Source organism: Phyllobates terribilis, unplaced genomic scaffold (genome assembly GCF_046119375.1).
Source record: "Phyllobates terribilis strain yellow unplaced genomic scaffold, ASM4611937v1 Scaffold_11__3_contigs__length_659146591, whole genome shotgun sequence".
Classification (NCBI taxonomy): Eukaryota; Metazoa; Chordata; class Amphibia; order Anura; family Dendrobatidae; genus Phyllobates; species Phyllobates terribilis.
In genome coordinates, this window is record NW_027362771.1 from 233,592,665 (window position 1) to 233,617,917 (window position 25,253).

General features: G+C 40.1%; 1 protein-coding gene across 1 annotated transcript in view; it reads right to left on the bottom strand.

The window, feature by feature from the left end:
• Window positions 1–1,135: 1,135 nt before the first annotated feature.
• Window positions 1,136–25,253, bottom strand: part of TRABD (TraB domain containing) — a 51,914-nt gene continuing 27,796 nt past the window's right edge. Inside the window, exons 3-10 of the mRNA XM_073652117.1 lie at window positions 21,746–21,824; window positions 19,374–19,540; window positions 15,929–16,069; window positions 11,776–11,886; window positions 10,880–11,019; window positions 10,604–10,776; window positions 4,241–4,352; window positions 1,136–2,784 (exon numbers count right to left, since the gene is read on the bottom strand). Coding sequence (XP_073508218.1) covers window positions 2,604–2,784; window positions 4,241–4,352; window positions 10,604–10,776; window positions 10,880–11,019; window positions 11,776–11,886; window positions 15,929–16,069; window positions 19,374–19,540; window positions 21,746–21,824 — 1,104 coding nt within the window. The 3' untranslated portion in view covers window positions 1,136–2,603. The remainder of the gene's footprint in view (window positions 2,785–4,240; window positions 4,353–10,603; window positions 10,777–10,879; window positions 11,020–11,775; window positions 11,887–15,928; window positions 16,070–19,373; window positions 19,541–21,745; window positions 21,825–25,253) is intronic.

Below are 25,253 nucleotides of genomic sequence, written 5' to 3' on the forward strand. Positions count from 1 at the left end.
TACATGGGGACAAGAAAATAAGATAAAAGTTATGCGACTAGATTTTTTAATTTTACAATAATAAATCACAATCAAACCAATAAGACATCCTCTTCTATCAAGATTTCTAACCATCTGGGTGACAAACGAGCGTCACTACAGCTTATCCAAAAAAATCGGACTCGATATGCGACAGAAAGAAGGACAGGGAGCTTCACTACAGAAGTGACCAGAAGTGCCTTCCACACTTTAGGAAAGCTAGGCTGCAACCTCTAACTTAATGTACTTGACTACATATACAGCCCTTACAATATGAGCAAATATATTTCTACAAAGAGCAACTCCTTTGTCACAAAGTGCCTTAAAGGTAGCCTGACAGTTTCTCCAGGCTCCCCAAACTGTCACTGCACATTTAAAGAATGGCCTTGTTAGGAACGGTATAGGGTAGCAATAGTCTTTTTAATTACTGCACATGCCCAAAAAAAATACACACCACATTTATAACTGCAGTGGTAATATGCTAACTAGTGCGTGACTAGTTGTGGGGGGTATTATTTTTCCCTAGTCATCCCCCAAATTGTGTTATCACGAACCTGTGGGCATGAGTAACATGATTAGCATGCTCAGCGTCACTTTTGCACATCTGCCTCCCTGACAATGCACACTAAACCCAGGTGTACGTACGCCCAGCTTCATCGGTGCACTGCGCCTGCCCAAGGAGGCAGCGGTGACATAGGACAGAGCAAGCAGAGCCGGTGGTATCGGCTGCCTGACTGCCTCCCTGGGCATGCGCACTGAACCGATAAAAGTTGGGGTACACACACCAGAGCTATTGCATATCGCTCTCTGCAGATCTCTGCCTCCCTAACATACAGCGATGACGCTCTTGTAAATCATATCACTCACACCCACAGGGGCATAAAAGATTAGCGGGAGGAATAATCTGGGGAAAATAACACCCACTAAATAGCATATAAGTTCTAAAATTGATTTTTGGTATACACAGTAATCAAAAAGACTATAAAATGGCCTTGTTAGGAAGGATAAAATGTAGCAATAAATACATGGTGGCACTTTGGGATCCTGGGTAAAGCCATCAGGTTCCCTTTACGAGTGCCAATTTATAAGAGATGAAGGACATGCGGTATCCACCATGTACAGATTACGAAGAAAAGAAGTTTAATATATTGTCTATTGGGTCCAAAAAGAACAAGTCTAATCTCCATTAAAATATGGTAACCACTAATGTAAATTAATGACCGACTATTTTTAGCCAACCTCTACCCCAAAAAGTAATAATTAAATGGCAAGTGCAGATATAACGCCTGTAATACAGCCTGTTCCGTATCCATGTAAAATTTTGGTTCTCATTTTTGGAAGGGAGTCGTGCAGCAATACAAACAATAAAATATATTTTTTTAAACACCTGGGCATATGACATAAAAGTGTAAAGGTGATTTGGTTTAATACAAATTTGGTGCCAGAAGTTACACAATATATTTGTATAATACAAGTGAATGATTTAAATGTGAATAAGAAGCTACTATATCTATGAATATTGCTTGCTCCATTCCTAAATTCTGTGATGCTGATACACAAAACAGTAACTAGGTCAGCAAACCTTTGCGGTTGGTTATTCCATAGAGTCAATAGTCTCATTTATGAAATAAATCAGGCAACAGAAAGGTGGAAGCACTGCACCATAAAAAGCATTGTGTGAGTCAATCTTTAAAAAAGTTATAGCCCTCAAAAATGACCAAAGATGAGATTTTTTCCTAAAGAGTTGGGGTTATATGCAATACTTGTAATCACATTTCGTGGGTCTTTGAAACATTTAACGGGGTTCTCTCATAATTCTCATGGTTGCTGGGAATGGGGTATGCTCCTGAAGATTGACAGGCCAGATCAGCGGCATGGTCGTGCTGCTGGTCCCAAGTGAGCGCTTTCCTAGACTGCTAGTGGAGACAGTTTCTTCAGCATGGGAGAAGCACAATGGAGGACTGAAATCACTGGATCCAGCCAGCTTCAGAGAAGTGCAACCAGGCTCTAAAGCAGCATTTCCTAAATTCCAGTCCTCTCACCCCTCCACAACCCACAGATCATGTTTTCAGGATTTCCTTAGTATTGCACAAATGAAGGAATTATCATCAAAGCATCAACCTGCCACAGGTTCTCTCACCTGTGCAATACTAGGGAAATAATGAAAACATGATCTGTTTGGCGGGTCCTTGATGAGTCTGGGAAACCCTGCTCTAAAGCATAACGCCTGAAAACGGTGCACGCTCCGTGACTAGGTAACCGACCACTCAGTAGGGTGGCCGGTAACTTGGGCAATGAGCTGTACATTACAACATTAAAAATCTCTCTCAAGAACGGAGAGGATTTTTAAATGAGATACATTGCAAACTATGAGCACTTTACAATTTTACCCATACAAGAACTTGAGACAACCCCTTTAAAAGTTCTTGCTCTCAAAAGAACAGCATTTTCTGCAGAGCCTACAGTAGCTGCCATTCAGTCTAACCAGAGGACTTTTTCTTGGCTATTCCTTGGATAAATACCCAGGGCAGGTGGATTAAATCTGTCACGTAGAAAGATAAGAATTAGCATTCATGGGCTGTAATCTAAAAATTCCAGATTCTCATTCGGTTCAGTCTTTGAAGGCAATACTGTGTAGCTGGCACTGAGAGGATAAAGTGGACAGTCCTTCTACCAACACAAAAACAACCGTAACCTACAAGTCCAAAAAACGTCACTTTTGCAGTAAAAGTAATAATCCGATTCAGTGCTGAGGGAGGAGGCACGCTGTAAGAAAAACAAAACAAAACTGCATTTATACAGGTTTTAAACAGCATAGACTAAGGTTATAAAAACAACTGTCCGCATTCACATTTCAGGCTCACGTGTCAGGATGGGATGCGCCTTAAACAACGCTCAAGATGTGGCTGAGGACCAGTTTTGTGAAGAAACATAATTGACCATCTCACTCCGCCACGTAACAGGAATTTTTTTTCTTTTGGCTGCCTGAGCAAAATTGGACCTCCTGTACAGCTCCGTGCTCATTTGTAAACCCTTCTGCTCAGTCAAAGCTTTACAGTAATGGCATGGAGACCGGCTTGACAGTGGGCAGAACTGAAGATCAGACAAATAAGAATTTGTTTTCTCTCTCCCCTGTTGTGAGCAGATTAGTTACATTTGTTCACAATGCTGCTCCTCTGACATTCAAGACACCCGTTTTCAGCAGAGTTTCTTCAGTCGCAACCCATCTTGACAAGACTAGGATGGGTAACAGCTTGAAATACACAACGACGGTCATTTTTATTACATTCCTAATAAGAATTACATTTTCAGAGCCTGTAGGTGCACAAGTTTAAAGGAAATCTAGCTGACCAACCTATAGTGTCACGCGCCTCACTTGTGAGGTGATGTCTTGCTGAGGGCAAGCTGCATCTGGTAGACCTGACAGAAGACGTGATAAGCTGCACAGTCCTTTGACAGCAGCACACTTGGTTTATGTGGGGTTAGTAGACAAATAAGAGCTAAACCGAGCAGATTTTGAAAAAATATTGAAGCCTAGGCTGGTGCAGCCACAGTAAGAAAAGTATGTGAAGCTCTGGAAGAGCAAACAGATCCTCCTTACTGCTGGCCTCTCCATGCTTGACATTTACTTCCTTCTAGAAAGCTAAAACCACACATTTTGCTAATTATTCTGATACTTTCTCCAACTACACATCTGGTAACGATGAAATAATGTGCAATACCAAGGAGAGGCTGAAGAAAAAAAAATGGTTTCACGCATGTCTGTATGACAAGACAACTGTGTGACATTCACGGGATGCATCCATGACTACTACTAGGAATATGTTCATATCTGCGTCACAGCCTTTAGATTCTGTCATATCTGACAGGAAAAATGGTACCACACATTGATAAAATGTGTCAGAATCTCTTGTACCCCACTGTAGGTCATTGGGGTCCATAGGTCACTGGTGTGATGTCACGCAACAGCTCCACTACTTTGAGAAGCTATGAAACAGACTTGAACAGAGCCTCCATCTTTCTGCCAATCTAGAGCTATCCGTCCTGGCTATAGCTATAGAAATGGTTTCCGTAGACAGTTACTACCAGCAATCCCCATACATGTCTACTTCTATGGAGGAAAATGGGGAGTGCAGAAACAGTCACCTCTGATGTCCCAACACATGTTCTTATAATTTTTAATGTAGAAGAAAACCCATTAAAATTTTCTCTTTATTTTTACCTCATGATTTCTTGAATATTTACATCGCTATTCCAGTTCTTCTCAATACCAGGTACATGTCCCATCCCGACAACACCAACAACAATAGATGGCACACTTTTTCTAGGCTCCGCTAAAAAAAAAGAAAAAAAAAAAAAAGTGAAATACTACATTAAAATTTGATCAGTAATAATCAAATACAAGCCTTTTCACATTTAGGACAGAAATAAAAAAAAGATAGAATATGAGAATGTGGCTTAAATAAAGTGCAGGCATCAGACAGATAAATAGGTTGGAGGAAGACAATGTGACGATAAGAATACAATTCTCCTTTTGCAAACAATTTTTAAATTTGAAAAAAAAAAAAATTGCTCCCATCTCTAGCTATTGCACATGTGGTATGGTGGCCCCTGTTGTACTTTTGATCCCTTCTCAGCACATACACCTGCATTCAGTGATTATGGGATGAAACCACATTTAGTGCTCAGATTCTTAAAGATTTTTCTTATGACCATCAAAAACAAATGTGTGCACATACAAAGTTTCCTAGTGGAAAACCTTCTAGAAACGCTCCTTCTGTGGGAAGTTTAAGGAGTTCTTTTTTTCCTAAAGTGGTTTTTAAAAAAACATTTTTTTTCCTATCGCTTTTTTTGTTGCAGAAGTAACATGCACTCTTCCCTCATCAAAACTTGTTTCTTTATTCATTTTGCTCTTAAAAATGCCTGAAAAATTGCTGAAGAGAAAATTTCAGCTCACCCCTGAGATGTAATCCCAGTCCGGCACGGAGCACAGCGTCCTCGCTGCTGCACAAAAAAAAAATAATTTTATACACACCACCCCATAATATATGCTTTGTCGTCTGAGACGTCCATTTTTTGTCTTTTCTACAAGTTTTTAAAAGGATTTTCCAATAAAGATTGTTGAATTTTAATTAATTGCCCAGTGTGTTGAGCTGGATCCATCTTCACTTCATCATTTTTAAGAGCAAACCCGCTACAAAACACCTCTCAAAAAAACTACATGGACATACCCTTATTGGCTGCGTTTTGCTTCCCTTTTTCATTTAGCACATGCTTTTATTGGCTGCTCTGCACAAATCGCAGAAACCAGTCCGCTACTCTAACTAAAGGGTAGATTTAATTCTAGTTTTAGGTACATGACTATAGAAGCAGTCATCCTGCCTGCATTTCTGTTAACAGCTTTTAGTGATATCCTCTACAGAAACATGTAAACCATAGGGAACAGGTGGGAAAGCTTCATTAACGTTTATGGGAAAGTGTTTCAGGCATGCTCTGTGATCTGTGCAGAGATGACTGCAGCGATGGGGAGAAGACGAGCAGTGATCATCTCCTATTATACATATGGATAACACCTTATCCAATGTCTAAGAGGTTATCCTTCATTGTAATTGTGCTTTTGATCATTTTGAGCTGACTACTGAAAAGTGAAAGATTCTACTGACTCCTTTATTCAAAGTCCATACATCAGATCAAACTTCATTCCCTGTACAATGGGAAACTCTAAAGTGTATCTTAAAGGGGTTGTCCAGTCTAAACTGATAGTGACTGCAGAGCTATGAATCCCCCACCCTCCCAGCACACAAACTGTGTGCTGCGGGGATTTGCTGGTTTGAGTCGGGAGCAGTGGTGATGTATGCGTTCTACATACTCTCGGCCAGAACCGGACTTGTGGGCGTGGCCTAACCACACACTTGTATTGAGCGAGGCTGCGCCCTGTCTTGACGCGGTTGTCCAGTGGGCACGGCCTTGCTCAAAGGAGGTGTATGGAGTGAAGTCACGCCCACTAGTTGGGTTCTGGCCACGAGTATGCATAACGCATATATCACCAGCATTCCCGGCTCAGAAACTGGCGAATCCTCGCAGCGCACAGAACATACGCTGGGAAGAGTCACAAGTCTGCACAGGATGACTGTCCAGTATAAATTGATAAGTCTACTACCCCTTGAAGCATGGTTCCAGAATATTGAGCAAAGAGAAATAGACCATAAGCGTTTCAAATAACCCCAACGTATATATAATTGTGACACAATGTGATGACTATTTGGGGCTTCCCCTGACACTGTTGGTATATCTCCTGCCTGTCACTAAGTATGCCTTATCTAGCCTTACTCATGTAATACTTGCATCATTGTGTGTTGCATGATCTGATCCTTGATTGAATATTTACATTGACCGCTGTTTCAGCCATATGACTAATACTACTGAGATCTGACTCCCACACCTTTTTGCAGTAACTGATTGTATTGGTTGGATTATGTGACTGCATTTTTGGCTTATACATGATACCAATAGTGTCTATCTACCCCTCTGTTGCCTCACCTGCCCATATTATGTCTGTTAAATACATGAAATTAGACAATGTGCATCTTTTTAAATATATTTAATAAAGTAACCATTTTATAGTCATCACATGGTGTCACAATTATATATACCTTGGGGTTATTTGAAACACTTATGGTCTATTTCTCTTTGCTCAATTGATATTTAGTGGTATGCCCCCCATTATTTAGGAGGTCTTGTTCTCCATTGTTATTTTCTTGCATTATGCTTCCAGAATATATTATATATATATATATATACATATATATATACATATATATATACATATATATATATACATATATATATATATATATATATATACACACATATATATATATATATATATATATAAAAAAAAAAGGAAGGAGCGCTTGAGGTCAATAATTTGCTGCATCAGATTCATACCCTTGAGTCCTCACATAAGCAAACACTCTTGCCAACTACTCTTGAGGACCTATTTAACAAGAGAAATGGTTTCAGATCTTCATTAGATCAGAAATATCTCAGACAAAGGGAAAAATGCTCACTTTTTTTTTTACATTTTTTTTATGAAGCTTCAGATAAATGTAGGCGGCCTCTTTCAAGACTCCTCTATCTTCGTTCTGCTACGACATAGATCCCGTGCATCAAGAGACAAGATGGTAGGGACTCTCATAACCCTAATGAAATTATTCTGCTTATATTATGAGAAGTTGTATAATAGTAAAGGACAATTTTCAGACCTTTCTCATTTGGATCTTGCTTATCATATTGGGAAATATATCAACGAAACCTCTTTAGCTTTCTTAGAGAGTCATGTCTCTGAAGCTCTGAAAGATGAGATCTCAGAAGTGGAAATTAATACCGTAATTAAATTCACAACCTCTGGTAAATGCCCTGGACCAGACAGAATTACACCGGCATTTTATACATTTTTTAGAGCCCAATTAGCTCCTGTAATGGCTAAAACCTTTAACTCACTGGATGAACGTACCTTGTTTTGTTCCCCAAATCACTAGAGGCTCACATCAGCGTACTCCCTAAACAAGGAAAGGATCTTTCTATCACAGACAATTATAGGCCCATATCCTTATTGAATGTCCACATTAAATTCTCAAAAATTTTAGCAGACAAACTAGCCCCTATATTACACGCTTATCAACACAGCTCAGGTGGCATTCGTTCAAGGCCGAGGCGCAGGACACCACACCATTAAAGACAATGCTCATCTCTAAAGCTAATCTACTTCCACACTCCTTGGTCTTTTATCTGTTGATGCAGAAGGGGCTGTTGACAGGGTTCATCGGGGCTTTATGAAGGAGGCGCTTCGTTAAATGGTAATTAGTTGACGCTTTCTGCAAATGATCTTTCTCTACAGCACGTGTTCTGATTCAGATCGCAAAAGGGGGGGAAAACATTCCATTAATCCGAACTAGACAGGGGTGGCCACTTACTCCCCTTCTTAATGTCAGTGATGGAACAGTTCGTCAACACCATCAGCAATAATGTACAGTAGATCTTAGATATGTTCCTCAACCTCAAATTTCCCTACCCTCTTTAATGAAGGAGTTTGAAGTTACTTAGGAAGCTAAATCTAAGTAAACTACTCAAAATCTGCAGCCCTAAATATATCACTTCATCATTAAGAGTTTAACCATGTGATGGATGACTTTCCTTTCACATGGCAATTGGACACAATAAAATATTTGTGAGTGCTCATCCCTTCGGATTCTTCTAAACTTTTCGCTCTTAATCAAACACTCTTGGATCGAACTCTCAAAGACCTTTTGACCTACAGTAAATTGAAGTTATATTGGTTCTGAAAGATGAACGCCATCAAAATGGATAGCTTATCTCGCTTCCTATATATTTTTCAAACCACCCCCCCATCTCTTCCCCCTCCACAGCTTTGTTCTGTAAACACCGCTCTGCCCTGACTAGGTTTGTGTGGGGTAGACCTAGACCCAGAATTGGCATGCAACAGGCGTCCCACATCTATTGATGGAGCTTGCCTCCCAAACTTCAAAACCAATTTCCAAGCTTCAATCCTAGTTAGTTTCCTAGACTGGCATTTTCACTCTTCAACTAAGCAGCGGGTTAGGCTTGAATAAGAATCTTTACCTATCCCTTTGAAGAATCTCCCCTGGCTTTCTTTAGTAGATATTCCTTTGTCAGGCTGCTCAACAGACTTAACACAAGGAGGCACTTGAAGTTTGGCACACACTTCTGAAAAGATTTTATCCCCTCTAGCACTCTTCTCCCTCTCGCATCACTTTTCTACAACCCTTCTTTTCATTCTGGATACTTGAGTGAGTCTTTTCTCTGCTGGAGGGCTATGGACGAAACCAGTTTATTTCAAAATACTCAATGGCGGCAAGTTACTCTCATTTAATCCACTACATGATCGGTTACCGTCCAAGAACTTCTATGGCTTGAATATTTACAATTATCTTTTTATCATCTCAAGGATCGGATGGTTCATTCCAGTCTGCTCACATCTTTTTTGAAAATTTGTTCTTATTCCCCACCTGGTGATTCAATGGTTTCCGAAATTATGCTGATTTAAAGTAGACATGTGGGCAATGTTATTTATTAACCATTTTGTGTGACATATCTCTCTGATTTAAGGGCATAAGAATTCAAAGTTTGAAAAAAAATGCTTTTAGCACTAATTTTTTTTTTATTTTCACAAGGGTAACAGGAGAAAATGGAACCCAAAATTTGTTGTGCAATTTCTTTTGAGTATGCAGATACCCCATATGTGGGGGAAAACTACTGTTTGGGCACATGGCAGAGCTCAGAAAAGGAATGGCGGTTTTCAAACTTTGATGGAATGGTGTGCGTGTGTCATATCATATTTGGAGAGCCCCTGATGTGGTGGTTTCCCACTGTTTAGGCACAAGTGACCCCATTTTGAAACTATACCCACTCAGGGAATTTATCTAGATGTGTGGTGAGCATCTTGAACCCACAGGTGCTTCACAGAATTTTACAACGTTGATCTGTTAAAATTGAAAAAAAAAAAAAAAAAAAAAAAAAAAAAAAACACGCCATTTTTCCCACCAAAATGTTGCTTAATATTTTCATAAGAATAGGAGGAGAAAATGGACCCCAAAATTTGTTGTGCAATTTCTCTTGAGTACACCGATACCCCATATATGGTTGAAAACTACTTTTGAGACACAGTGCAAAGCTCAGAAGGATAGAAGTGCCATATTGGAGTTAATATTTTGCTGGGCTGGTTTGACAGTGCCATGTCACATTGGCAGAGCCCCTAAGGTGCCAGAACAATAGAACCCCTCCCCCCCATAAGAGATCCCATTTTACAAACTACACCTCTCAATGAATTAATCATATAAAGATTAAACAAGAACCAGAGGACGGATTTCATCAACCAAGGTATCATTTTAATCAGTGTAACGGCGCCCACCGGAGAGTGTATGTAGATTACTTTGTAAAATACTGCTGACAGGTTCACTTTAAAAAGGGAATCTGTCAGTAGTTTTTTTGCTATGTAATCTGAGAGCACCATAAGGTATGAGCAGAGGGTGTGAATACAGAGATGTGTCACTTACTCAACTGTTTTGCTGTTTCAATACAAGTAGTACTCTAATCAGAAGGAGATCATCACTACAGGACAACTGGCCTTGTGCATCCTAGTCCAACCATGCCTGCACCACTGATTAGCATCTCTGTAACTACACAATGTACACAGAAAGCTATGGTGTGGGCCGGGTTATACACCGCTCAACAACTGAGCTCTGCTGGATCTGCAGCAGAGAAAACTGATTCCATCCTAACTGCTGTGCCGAGTAAACTAAATGATAAATCGCACGTCATTACAAAGTATAGCGGTCACTCCATTTCTCCTATACATAGCACCTTATCTCATAATCCTTACCCAAGGAGCAGTGATAAATGTGAAAAATAATGGTGGCTTGTGGCTTTGGCTATCGGACTCATTGTGAATGCAGATTTAAATGGATACCACTGATCACGTTTATGCTATAAGAAACAGACCAAGGTTCAGCGAGTAAGAGAATAGTACAAGACTAGTAATTACTTTCAGAGGCACGAGGTAGTTCGGTTTTTCTAGCCGCCTGCTTCAACATGTAGGTGAGATAAATATCTCTCTCGGAGACTATAGTGCGGTGGAGATCGGGAAATTCACCGATCATTTCGGCCATCATCTGCTCCAACAAATCTTTCTGTTTGCATTTCTCCACGTCATCCTCACTAAAAAAAGAATTTCAAGCCACATAATGAATCAAAATTCCATTGTAAAAACACATACCACATATATACATGATATCTTCAAAAATAAGCCAGTGTTCTGTACCTGATGGGATCCGATAAGGAACATAGACCCCATGCGAGCTTGACCTTCTGCCAGAATGAAAGTGCAGCAATGGCTCTCTTGAATGTTACTGGGATAGGTCGGTCTCCGAGATGAAATTTGCAGAAAGGCACTTTGCTGGCCTTCAATGTTACAGATATGAATAAATATTAATACCATATTTAGGACACAACTGATTGTAGGGAAATAGTCATAGGCTAGGATTTTTAGAAGGGTTTTATAGGTGTCAAATTTGGGAAACTTATGTAGCAGTATGGCTGACACATCAATGTTTAATAAGAGCATGCAAAATCAGTTTTGTATACTAGTGGTCAGAAGAGTGTGCAATAAAAAGCAATTTAAATAGAAAATCTCATGGATATATATTTTGAAACTGATGGCAATGGACCAAGTTATGTTGCAACTACATTTACAGTTTAAAGAGAATATGTCAGCAGATTTTTACTATGTAATCCGAAAGAGACATGATGTAAGGACAGAGACCCCAATTCCAGTGATGTGTCATTTATCACTTACTTGGCTGTGTGTTGTAGTTTCAATAAAATCAGTGTTTTATCAACACAAAATTATTACTCAAGGACTAGCTGTCACGTGTCATTTAGTCCTCATGCCCCCACCACTGATTGGCTGCGGCCTGAGAATCAGTGGTGTAGGTGGTGTTGTACAGAGCTCAGCATTCTGAGTACTGGTAGATCTGCAGCAGAGAAAACGGATTTTATAAAAAAAAAAAAATAGAAGCTCAGTAAGGGATGCATCGCTGGAATCAGGGTCTCTCCTTACATCATGCCGCTCTCAGAATACATAGCAAAAACCTGCTAACAGATTCCCTTTAATACAGCTTTATATTCCTACATTATAGCAGTATGTAATATACTCACCTCTTTAAAAGCCTCTCTGAACTCCCCACCAGGAGCCATTCCTAGCTGTTCAGTGATGTGAGCAGACACCTTCAGTAGAAGCATTTGCATGAGGCCGGACATGACTCCGTTCTGGCACAAATACAGAGAAACGTGGGGGAAACTGAAGCAGGAAGCACTATACATAGTATGTAGAATAATGGTAACTAAATCAACAAATTATTTATGAATAATTATATAACAATTGCATATCCAGAGATAGGTATTGTCGTTATACAAGTCACTAGTGCAGCCACACTTATACACTGGCGCCCAAAATGGTACAAGGAGGACATGCAGGTGCATCTTACTAAATTAGAATATTATCAAAAAGTTAATTTCCGTTCAATACAAAAAGTGAAACTCATAGAATCATTACAGAGTGATCTATTTCTGTTAATGTTGATGATTATGGCTTACAGCCAATGAAAACACAAAAGTCATTATCTCAGTAAATTAGAATAACAAAAAACACCTACAAAGGCTTCCTAAGCTTTTAAAAAGATCCCTTAGTCTGTTTCAGTAGGCTCCACAATCATGGGGGAGACTGCTGACTTGACAGATGTCCAGAAGGCAGTCATTGACACACTCCATAAGGTCCCAGAGTTCCAAATTTCATTTGGAAATCAAGGTCCAAGAGTCTGGAGGAAGAGTGGAGAGACAGACAATCCAAGCTGCTTGAGGTCTAGTGTGAAGTTTCCACAATCAGTGATGGTTTGGGGAGCCATGTCATCTGCTGGTGTAGGTCCACTGTGTTTTATCAAGACCAAAGGCAGCGCAGCCGTCTACTAGGAAATTTTAGAGCACTTCATGCTTCCCTCTGCCGACAAGCTTTTTGAAGATGGAAATGTCATTCTCCAGCAGGACGTGGCACCTGTCCACACTGCCAAAAGTACCATTACCTGGTTTACACACAACAGTATCACTGTGCTTGATTGGCCAGCAAACTCACCTGACCTTAACCCATAGAGAATCTATGGGGGGTTGTCAAGAGGAAGATGAGAGACACCAGACCCAACAATGCAGACGAGCTGAAGGCGGCTATTAAAGCAACCTGGGCTTCCATAAACACCTCAGCAGTGCCACAGGCAGATCGCCTCCATGCCACGCCACATTGATGCAGTAATTGATGCAAAAGGAGCCCTGACCAAGTACTGAGTGCATTTACTGAACATATATTTCAGTAGGTCAACATTTCGGATTTTAAAAACATTTTTCAAACTGTTGTTCTAAAGTATTCTAATTTACTGAGATAATGACTTTTGTATTTTCATTGGCTGTAAGCCATAATCATCAACATTAACAGAAATAAACACTTGAAATAGATCACTGTTTGTAATGACTATATAATAATATAGGAGTTTCACATTTTGTATTTAAGAACTGAAATAAATTTACTTTTTGATGATATTCGAATTTAGTGAGATGCACCTGTAGCTGAACTAGAGCAGGTGTAGAGAAGAGCAACCAGGATTACTAAGGGAATGAGTGATCTGCATTATCAAGACAGGTTATATACTGTACATGGGGTTACTCTGAGGAAAAACGAAGGCTTAGGGGTAATTTTATTACAATGTACAAATATACAAAGGCACAGTACAGAGATCTTCCGAATTAGCTTTTGACACCATGGCCTGCAATGACAAGGGGGCATCCTCTGTGTCTAGAGGAAAGAAGGTTTAATCATAATCACATGCAAGAGCAGTAGAACTCTGACACATGATACTGTTATGGTAGATTTACTGAAAAATTACAAGGAGGCCTGGATACTTTTCTTGAAAGATATAACATTTTACAAGTTATGGGTACTAAATTCAGTGATGGGATGTTGACTGAGGGAACTAGTTGGATTACCGTATGTGGAGTCAGGAAGGAATTTTTTCCCTAATGAGGGACAATTAGCAACTGCCTCATAGGGTTTTCGCCTTCCCTGGACCAACATGTTAGGCTATAAGTTGAACTGGATGGACTGACAGCAGATGAAATAAGTATTGAACACGTCAACAATTTTCTTAAATATATTTCTAAAGGAGCTATTGACATGAAATTCTCACAAGATGTCAGTAACAACCCACCCAATCCACACAGGCAAAGAAATCAAACCACAGCTGTCCACAAATTAATGTGCAATAATGAAAAAGGACAGGGATAAAGTATTAACACATGAAGAAAGAGGAGCAAAAAGCCATGGAAAGTCACGACACTATCAATAATTAGAAGGCAAATCCTGCCAATTAGTGAAAAATAACACCAGCTGGTTCAACTGATGGCACACAAACATCTCATGATGGTAAAACCAGTGAGCTGTCTCAAGACCTGCACAACCTTATTATTGCAAAGCATACGGATGGCATTAACAGAAGAATTTCCGTACTACTGAAAGTTCCAGACAGAACTGTTGGGGTCATAATCTGGAGGTGTAAATAACATCATTTCACCATAAACTGGCAACAACCAGGTGCTCCCAGCAAGATTTCAGACAGGCAGAGGAGTGAAAAGAATCAGAAGAGTTGTCCAAGAGCCAAGAACTACCTCAGGGGAGCTACAAAAAGATCTGGAATCAACAGGTACAATTGTTCCAAATAAAACAATAAGTAATGCACTCAACCTCCATGGTCTGTACACTCACCATGCAAGGCTCCACTGCTGAACAAAAAACATGTTCAAGCGCGGTTCAAGTTTGCTCAACAACATTTAGACAAACCTGTAAAATACTGGGAGAATACAGTCTGGTCAGGGGACACCAAAATTGAACTCTTGGATGCCATAATGCACGTTTGGAGGCCAAGGGGCACTGCAAATTACTCCAAAAACACCATACCAACAGTGAAGTTTGTAGGTGGGAACATCATGGTGTGTGGCTGTTTTTCAGCATATGGCACTGGTAAGCTTCATAGAATTGAAGGAAGGATGAATGGACAAATGTACTGAGACATTCTGGATAAAAATCTGCTGCCATCTACCAGGATGATGAAGAAGAAAGGAGGGTGGACATTTCAGAAAGACAATGATGCCATACACAACCACAGAAACTACTGGTTTCAGAGAAAAAAAAATAAAGCTGCTAAAATAGCCCAACCAATTACCTGACCTGAATCCAATATACCATTTATGGAAGGAACCCCTGGAATCTTCAGGATTTTAAGAGTGTTTGTGTTGAAGAATGGGACAAAATCACACATGAGCAATGCATGCGGCCAGTTTATCCATACAGGAGGAATCTTGGAGCAGTCATCACCAGCAAAGGCTTTTTTACAAAGTATTAAAAAAATTTCAGTAAACAGGTGTTCAATACTTTTTTCCTGTGTCATTTCTCATTATTGCACATAATTTATGAACATCTATGGTTTGATTTTTTTGTGCCTGCGTTGATTGGATGGGTTGTTACAGACATCTGGTGAGAATTTCAATAGCACCTTTAGAAAACTGGTGACGTGTTCAATACTTATTTCAACCGCTGTATGTCTAACTTCAACCTTAACTATGACACTAAGTCCACATAATACAAAAGTATAAATATAGAGATAGCATTATAGAGAGCAGCATTCCCATGGAGAAAGCATACTTTTGGAAAGTTGCAAATGGCTTTGAAATACTAAAAGAAGCTGCAATTGAACATATTACTAATTCTAAAGATGGCCATACACTTCAAATAGTTATTGGCTGAACATGCATGTGTTCTCAGTACGTAGAGCCGTTGTCTATTCCCTCTTCCTAACATCTGCTGCTGTGGGACAATCTAGACACCAACATACACATTAAACGTCTGCCCTACCGGGTTTGGTCAACATTCTTCTAATGTGTTGGTCATATCAAAAATGTGGGTTTAACACTTTCTAGGGTAATTTTGTAACTCCTATAGAAGTGAACAGAAAACTATGCACCTATGGACGCACAGCCATTTAAAAAGGTACTGCAAGAGCCCTATTCTCAATAAAGATGTGGGTACCAGGGGTAAAACCTGCATCAGACATTCAAAAAATTACTGAAAGGGAGTAGCCCTTTAAGATAGAACAGGTTCTATATTTTTGGAATTACAGAGACTATTTTACATAAGGAGGGAACGACCCTTTACATTTAGAAGAGCGGGAAAACATCACAATAATATACAGGATGTTGGATGTTTTAGAAATACCTGTTTAATCGCTTGATGAAGTTTTTCCAAGTTTATTTCTTTGGCTTCTTTGAGTAAAGTCTCTTCATCCATCTTTAACATGGATACTCGGTACTGACACAGTTCAACCACCACTACATCTGGCTGAACCTCTTGTATGGTCTAAAAATAAAATAATTATTGGTGTATGATAAAAAGCAATTTCTTTAATGTAACATACAAGAGTGTATACAAACTTGTAATGAAGTCAGTCTGATTATTTAAGGGGTAAAAAGTAGTCACTGCGCTGTTTGGCATCACCATGTGCACCACACTGATCATAGACCAAAGAAAGCTAAGGAGAACGTTGCCTCAGGAGATTAGAAAGAAAATTATAAACAAACATGTTAAAAAAGGCTGCAAGACAAACAGCTTGATGTTCCTGTTACTACAGTTGCACATATTATACAGAAGTTTACGGTCTATAGGACTGTAGTCAATCTGCCTGGATGCGGCCGCAAAAGGAAAAAGGATGACAAATTTTAGAGATATACAGGTGCATCTCACTAAATTAGAATATCATCAAAAAGTTAATTTCAGTTCTTCAATACAAAAAGTGAAACTAATATTATATAGAATCATTACAAACAGAGTGATCCATTTAAAGTGTTTATTTCTGTTGTGTGTTTTCATTGGCTGTAAGCCATAATCAACATTAAGTCATTAGCTCAGTAAATTAAAATAAGTAACAAAAAACACCTGCAAAGGCTTCTTAAGCATTTAAAAAGGTCCCTTAGTCTGTTTCAGTAGGCTCCACAATCATGGGGGAAGACTGCTGACTTGACAGATGTCCAGGAGGCAGTCATTGACACACTCCACATGGTCCCAGAGTTTCAATTTTCATTTGGAAATCAAGGTCCCAGAGTCTGGAGGAAGAGTGGAGAGGCATACAATCCAAGCTGCTTGAGGTCTAGTGTGAAGTTTCCACAATCAGTGATGGTTTGGGGAGCCATGTCATCTGCTGGTGTAGGTCCACTGTGTTTTATCAAGACCAAAGTCAGCGCAGCCGTCTACCAGGAAATTTTAGAGCACTTAATGCTTCCCTCTGCTGACAAGCTTTTTGAAGATGGACATTTCATTCTCCAGCAGGACTTGGCACCTGTCCACACTGCCAAAAAGTACCAATACCTGGTTTAAAAACAGTATCACTGTGCTTGATTGGCCAGCAAACTCGCCTGACCATAACCCCATAGAGAATCTATGGGGTATTGTGAAGAGGAAGATGAGACACCAGACCCAACAATGCAGATGAGCTGAAGGCTGCTATCAAAGCAACCTGGGCTTCCATAACACCTCAGCAGTGCCACAGGCTGATCACCTCCATGCCACGCCGCATTGATGCAGTAATTGATGCAAAAGGAACCCCGACCAAGTATTGAGTGCATTTACTGAACATACATTTCGGTAGGCCAACATTTCAGATTTTAAAAACATTTTTCAAACTGTTGTTCTAAAGTATTCTAATTTACTGAGATAATGACTTTTGTCTTTTCATTGGCTGTAAGCCATAATCATCAACATTAACAGAAATAAACACTTGAAATATATCACTCTATATAATATATGACTTTCACTTTTTGTAATGAAAAACTGAAATAAATTAACTTTTTGATGATATGCTAATTTAGTGAGATGCACCTGTATAAGAATGGAAGTTTTTCTGAAACAGTTTACCAAAGATTAGAGGTGAACTCCAAGGTCACTGTACATCAGTCTCAGACTGAGCCATCCATCACTGCCTTGGCAAAAGTGGACTTCCCGAAAGAGGACAGAGGAGGAAACCACTGTTGCAAAAATACATGTTGACATGTTGACAAGCTACAAAGCTTCTGGGAGAATGTCTTTGGACAGATGAGCCAAAACTGGAGCTTTTAGTTTTTAATTTGAAGCACAAGAGCAGTGTCTACTTTTAATTAGTTGATATTCCAAAAGTTATACCATTTTAAAAACTTCACCCCTCAAATACTTCAAAACTGCAGTCAAGAAATATGTTAACCCTTCAGGTGCTACACAAAATGAATGCAAAGTGGAATGAAAAAAAATTAAATTTAAATTTTACCTCTAAAATGTTGCTTTACCCCAATTTTTTTTTCACTTTTGCAAGAGGCAACACCATAAAGTGCACCTCAAAGTTTGTTACCCATTTTCTTAAGAGTGCAGAGATACCCAACATGTAGTCAAAAAGTTCTGTTTGGACAAACAGCAGGGCTCGGAACAGAAGGAGCAATATTTGAATTTTGGAACACAAATTTGGCTGAAAGATCGCAGGCACCATGTCACATTTGCAAGGCCCCTAAGGAGCCGAAATAGCAGAAACCCCCCACAAGTTACCCCATTTTGGAAACTACACCCCTCAAGGATTTTATCCAGGGTTATAGTAAGCATTTTGAACACACAGATACTACGCAGAATTTGATAATATTAGGTTGTCGTATTGAACATGTCGTGTGTGTGTGTGTGTGTGTGTGTGTGTGTGTGTGTGTGTGTGTGTGTGTGTGTGTGTGTGTGTGTGTGTGTGTGTGTGTGTGTGTGTGTGTGTGTGTGTGTAACTTTTGGGGAAAAAAAAAACCTAACCCTGGGGGAAAAGAATGAAAGAAAGATAAAAAAAAAAAAAAAAAAATGTAAAATAAAAAAATGTAACCTGACTAGGGGGAAAATACAGAGGGGCATGGTCAAGGGGGTGCACAGCAAGGAACAGCCCAAGTGCTGCCATATTTAATAATTATTGGGCTTATGACCACAGTGATCAAAAGTCAGGAACCAATATAAAAAAATTCCTGTGGTTGCCGGCCAGCAGATCTCATCAGGCGCACTGCAAATGCACCCACCATTTGCTTGGGGAACAGGAGGAGGAGGGCGGTTCTGGGGCCCAATTTCTCGCTCCTCTGACAAGTTCGAGGAGAGAGAAATGATTTTTACACCGGATCTTATTTTTATTTTTTTTATTTTTTTTTAAGTGATCGCTGTTACTTGTTGAATAGTGGCGATCATGTGAACGTGGACTGAAGAAAAGAAAAAAAAAAAAGTTCCTGATAGTGTTCTCCAGGGTGCTACTCTTAAAACGGCGATGAGGAAATAAGGCCCCTTAGCGGCCCTCGGCGGTCGCTAAAGTGTTAACAGGAAGGTACCAACAATTTTGTCGAGGTCTGAATAATGCATCAGTATTTGTAAATCAAAACTAGAGCCGAGACCAAAACACAGAATAGTCACAAATGAAAACATTATATAAAATTATTTCACTAAAAAGGTTCTATTCTTGCCTTACGAACACTGAAGTAAAACAAGGACCAAATTACTGCCATGTGGAAGAGCCATAAGATTATCTGAAATTCTCTGATAAAAACCAAAAAGAGTCCCAAGATTTAAAAATAAGTACCATGAAATGGGGAGGCAGTAGTTCCTCTCTAAAAGCTTGTCAGGCAATTACCTTTACTACATCTTGTTTACTGCTGTCACTAAAGTGAGCTGTGCCCACGATGTAAACTTTACTTCCATCCTCGGTGCCGAGTACAGTCACAGTTTCTGGAAGAGATGGGCTTTTCTGTCTTTTCTTCATTTTCATCTCCCAAAGAATCCGGAAAGCATCAGCATCCGCTAAGATGAAAAAAAAATACAAAAAAGGAACATGAGCGAAAGGTCCACTAGATGTGACAGGATGAAGACAGCATGCACCTTAATTAAAGGGAATTATTAATATTCTTCCAGCATGAAGGTCAAACACTCCCATCAAAAGTGTTTATCCTCCTAATATATTGTAATCATATTATATAGCACTGTGTACTTACAATTGCTCATTTTGCGCTTCTACCCAGTAAATCCCCCCCCCCCTTTACTGTTCAAAGGAGAAAAAGGAAGCATCATGTCCCAGCAGAAATCATTCCAATCCAACTCCTGACCCAGCTGCTCCCTCCTCCCCAGCCAGGGACTTTCGCATTGACTTCCTGACCAGTTTCAAAGACCCAATGGAAAAGAGAAGAATTAGCTGGGTAGAAAGGCAAAAATGAGCAATTCTAAGTACACAGTGCTATATAATAAGATGACTGCAATATAATAAGATAATACATTTGATGGGAGTGCTTCTTTAATATGCAAATGCTTAAATGTACCCACTTGCTACAGCAAATGTCTACTTTGCCCCTATGAATGGCTGCCAATGAGATACATTTTTTGCACGCAAAAACACAACCAGTGTAAGGTCCCCCCCCCACCTTTATATTTTTATAAGTATGGTTTAAGTTGTGACTTTTGGTACCATCATTTTTTAGAAGTTCCTGAAGCTATATTTAGAAGCCTTTGTATAAAAATGGCATCGGCTCCCACCCCCTGAAAAAGGTGAATGAAAAGGCTTAAAAGGGAATGGGTCATCTGAAAATAACTTACAAGATTTTGTGTTAGGGTTTTCGTTTTTAATTTTTTGGCAATTTAATATAGTGATCTGTGCTTTAAAAAAAAAAAAAAAACACGACAAATGGGCAGGCCCTAGTGCTGCAGATGGCTACACAGTAAAAATGCTGGATGTTCTGTACTTTTTACAACTGCATACTGAGGGGAAGGGGGGTACAGTACAGTCAGGGTTGTCATTTCAGTACTATTCTGCCTTAACTAAATGAATGCCCTTGGCAATTTCCTCCAGTGGGAAGAATAATATCAGATCACTGTCCATCAAATATCTGAGAGAATACTTGTACAATCCACCGTGAAAAAAATAACTGTCCATCACAATGCTTAATTCAGCACCACAGGCAGAGTCCAACCCAAGCCCAAGGTGTCAGGAAAATACAGGGATCTTTGAGTCCTGGAGCTCCTGGGCAGGAAGATCAGGCGGTAGGAGAGCGTAAGTGTTAAACGCACTACACCAAGCTTTTACAGCACAAACATTCCCAATGGCTGTCGTCAGAAAACAGATGCCAGGGAGGAGATTACCCATACTGTACTATAACCACAAGTGGCGACCTAGCCTAATGCTAGACATTAAATGTACAGAGGGCGGAAACCAACATGTCACACCTAGAGAAGTCATGTAGGGTTGGGACAGTTTGAGAAGAAAATAAAAGTGAAAGGCGTCAGTCTCCGAGTCACTGGATGTACATTATTCTGGCTCTGACTGCGTCTGATAAGGGTTTTTTTCTCTTTTTTTTTTCTCTTGTATAATCTGCAGCAACGTTACCACTGATTTGCTCTTAATTAATACAGTTCTCAATTGATTCAAGAATGGATACGCAATCTGCCTGGGGAACCAAAATATGTTGTTCTGGCCTTGTCTATAAATGATATAAGATTAGCCATTCCCACTACTCTTCACTATCTTGTATCTTTAGATTAATGGCAGCACAAACTGTTTCCACAAAAGCAAGTTTACAGTAGAGCCCCGCACACACACTAAATGTCGGCCAAACCAGACAATATATACTGGTTCGATAGACAACCTAATGGTGTTTGGGAGCCCAGGACAATTTTTTTATTAGAGAAAATATTGATCCGGCATGTACAATTTCAGACTGCCTATCGTATTGTAGGTATCCCAGAGACATGTCTGGCGACTGGTCCATCAGAGAACATAGGTATGAGAGTTGGCCAAACTACTTACAACTGAACCACTGTTCCAACAACAGTCCCCTGTCTGTCGCACTTTGGACACACAGATTTGTCCTTGGACCAAGTCCCACCCAATTAGCCATTCATAGCTGCTAAAAATGGAAGCAATTGGCAGGTAATTAAACCCGGTGGTTATAACAGAAGCAAAGAAAAGAAGGAAAAATAGAAAAATTGAGTGGCTTGTCAATCCTACTGTATACTGACAGATGTTGTGCGGTAAATCCGAAGAATCACTAGGTTCATCTTCTGCAGTCTCCGATGCTGCCATCATCTCTGCACCAACCTGGTGAAACCAATATTCAGGATTAACATCATATCTTACTTAGACTTTGCTTGGAGGTGCACCTGCCTTTTTTCGATTGAAGTTCTTGTGCTTGGCATTGCACCAAAGTCCAAAAGGCACAGGCGACCCATATTTATCATATTGTAGAATCAGAGTTTTCAAATCAACCAAGCCAATATACTAAATGCAGATTACATGGGAGGTAAAAATCTGGAAGCAACAGCAAAAAAAGAACAACCCGCCTGTTACTGACATATTTACTCATTACAACCTACAGTGAACCCAGGAGAAATGAAGGAACTTTTCTTCTATCCCCTCCTTTACTAATCAGGAAATAATTTTGTCGTCTCCATTAGGATTTTTTTTTTTTGGGGGGGGGGGGGATTTTCCCAAGTTTAACCCTGCCGTTCTGATCGCATTTACTATACACTTGTACTGTTTCGGGTCAATATGACCAGACCTATAAAAATGTTGATTTTAGCTACTGTAAGTGTTCTATTTGAATACCTATTACTAAACTGTACATGAACATGGTTGATCATAAACAAATGAAAAATAAAATTAAAACTTTGTTTCAGAAAAAAGGTTACACGGGCTGATTGCAATTGTTTACTTTATAGCATTCTGCACACAAATAACAAACATGCTTTTAGATTTCTATTACTATAACATGAAATCTAACTAAATATAACTTAACATTTTATAAAACAAATGAAAAATAATGAAAAAAAACCCGAACTATATAAAAAACAATAAAAAGAAAAAAAAAAAAAATCTATAACCAGTTTCACAACAAAAAGAGCTTATATACTACAGTAAGGGCCCCATCGCTCTCCCAGGGATGAAGTGCAGTGTGACCGCTACACTTGCGATGCTGGAGCCTCGAGTTAGTGACGTTGCAGCATCGCAATCGCAGGGTGCATCTGTGTGTGTGATGGTGTCCTAAAACAGACCCTGTTCAAATCTGTACTCAATGCTCATCCATGCAATCAATATATCACATCAGTGAAAATACACCCCCTCCTAGACAAACATTCAGTCTACACAAGCCTAAGGGTACCTTAAAGGCCCCGTCACACCAAGCGACGCTACAGCGATCCCGACAACGATACGACCTGTCAGGGATCGTTGCTGCGTCGCTATGTGGTCGCTAGTGAGATGTTAAACAGTCAGATCTTCCCAACGATGCACGCCTATGTAACGATCTGTATAACGATGCACGCCTATGTGTTTCTGAGTCGTAAACAAGGTCGTTGGTAAGGTGTCAAACACACCGATGCATGCTACCCAGCGGGACCTCAACGATCAAAGAAATGTCCAGACCATTCCGACACGACCAGCGATCTCACAGCAGGGGCCTGGTCGCTGCTAAGTGTCAAACGTAGCGAGATCGCTGCTGAGGTCGCTGTTGCGTCACAAAACTCGCTTAGTGTGACGGGGGCTTTAGACGGGCACACATTAGCTTACATCATGACACAGTAATCAAAAAATAGAATTAGACTTACTGGTAATTCGGTTTCTAAGACCCTCCATGACAGCAGGTAGCCTCCCCATCCTAATTAGGGACAGGAAAATAAAGAGGTTAAACTAGCCCCTCCCCGCTACCATCCCCAGTGTTTTCAAAAGGACCACACAGTATGAATGCTCTAAATATTTTATTAACACCAAGGATTTTTCCATTAATAAGGAAAGGGCGGGAATTACCCGTGCTGTCGTGGAGGGTCTTAGAAACTGAATTACCGGTAAGTCTAATTCTATTTTCTCCAATCCCCTCCACGACAGCACACCTGGAGTAATACCAAAGAAAGCATTTTAGGGAGGGACAACAGCCTGAAGGAATTTCCTTCCAAATACTAAGTCTCTATTTGATATTACATCTAGTCTATAATGTTTAGCAAAGGTATGGACAGACGACCACGTAGCTGCCCTGCAAATCTGCTCGATGGATGCACTCTTTTCCGCCCAGGAGACCGACATAGCTCTAGTAGAATGAGCTTTCAAGGATTCCAGAGGAGGTAAATCTTGAAACTATGTAGGCTTCACAAATTGCTTTCTTAATTCAATTTGCTAGCATATTTTTTGCAATTTTCTTCCCTTTATTGGGGCCTCCATATTGAACAAATGGGTTCTGATCCTTCCTCCAAGTTTCAGTCTCACTCAAGTAGCGGATTATAGTCCTTACGTCCAACGTGTGGAATTCTTCTTCCTTGCCATTTGATGGATTTTGACAGAATGACAGAAGAATTATGGGCTAAGACATATGAAAATCAGACGACACCTTGGGCAGAAAAGAAGGTTCCAACTGGAGGATGATCCTGTCCTCCAGAATACAACAATAAGGCTCTGATAGACAGGGCTTGGATTTCACCCACTCTCCTGGCTGTAGTCAGAGCTATAAGCAATGCTGCTTTCCAAGACAGTTTGTCTATGTTTGCCTCAGCTATTGGCTCGAAAGGATACATAGTTAGGCCTCTAAGAACTATGTTGAGATCCCAAGGTGGAACTATTTTAGCTCTTGTTGGATTCATCTGAAAAGCAGCTATCATGACCAACTTCTTAATCCATCTGTTCTGGGCCAAATCAGTATCAAAATAGGAGCTTAAAGCCAAGACTTGGACCTTCAGTGTGCTTGGTCTTAATCCTTTAGACAGACCGTTCTGTAGGAAATCCAAGATTCTGGCCACGTCAGGATGAAAAGGATCTAATGGACGAGGCTCATACCACAGCTTGAAAAAGCTTTCCAGATTTTTTTCATAGATGGAATTCGTGACCTATTTTCTGCAGTGTATGGATCACCTGTACTGAGAAGCCTCTGGCTTTTAAGAGGGCGGTCTCAGAAGCCAAGCTGCTAGAGACAAATTCTGAGGGGCCGGATGGTAGATTGGGCCCTGATGCAGCAGATCGTGGATTTGAGGAAACATCAACGGATCCTCCATTTTTAGACTGCTCAATGTTCCGAACCACTCTTTTTGGCCACATTGGAGCCATTAGGATTGCCTTGACCCCTTCCGACCTGATTTTTTGCAAGGTCCTTGGTATTAACAGAATTGGGGGAAAGGCATAAGCAAGCCAGTCTTCCCAAGGGTGAGCGAATGTATCTATCCATGTTGCTGAATCCTCAGGGTCCAAGGAGAAAAAGGCTCTTCTTACTTTTGCGTTTCTCTGGTTCGCAAACAGGTCCACATCTGGGTATCCCCACTTTTGAACAATCATCTGAAATATCTTCGAGTTCAGACTCCACTCCCCTGGATGAATGTCTTTCCTGCTCAACAGATCGGCCTGATTGTTGTCGGAGCCCCTCAGGTGCAGAGCCGACAAGGATAGTAAATGATGCTCCGCCCAGAGGAAGATCCTTTCTGAGATCATTTGCAATTTCCTGTTCCTTGTACTTCCCTGATGTCTCAAGTGGGCTACAGTTGTCATATTGTC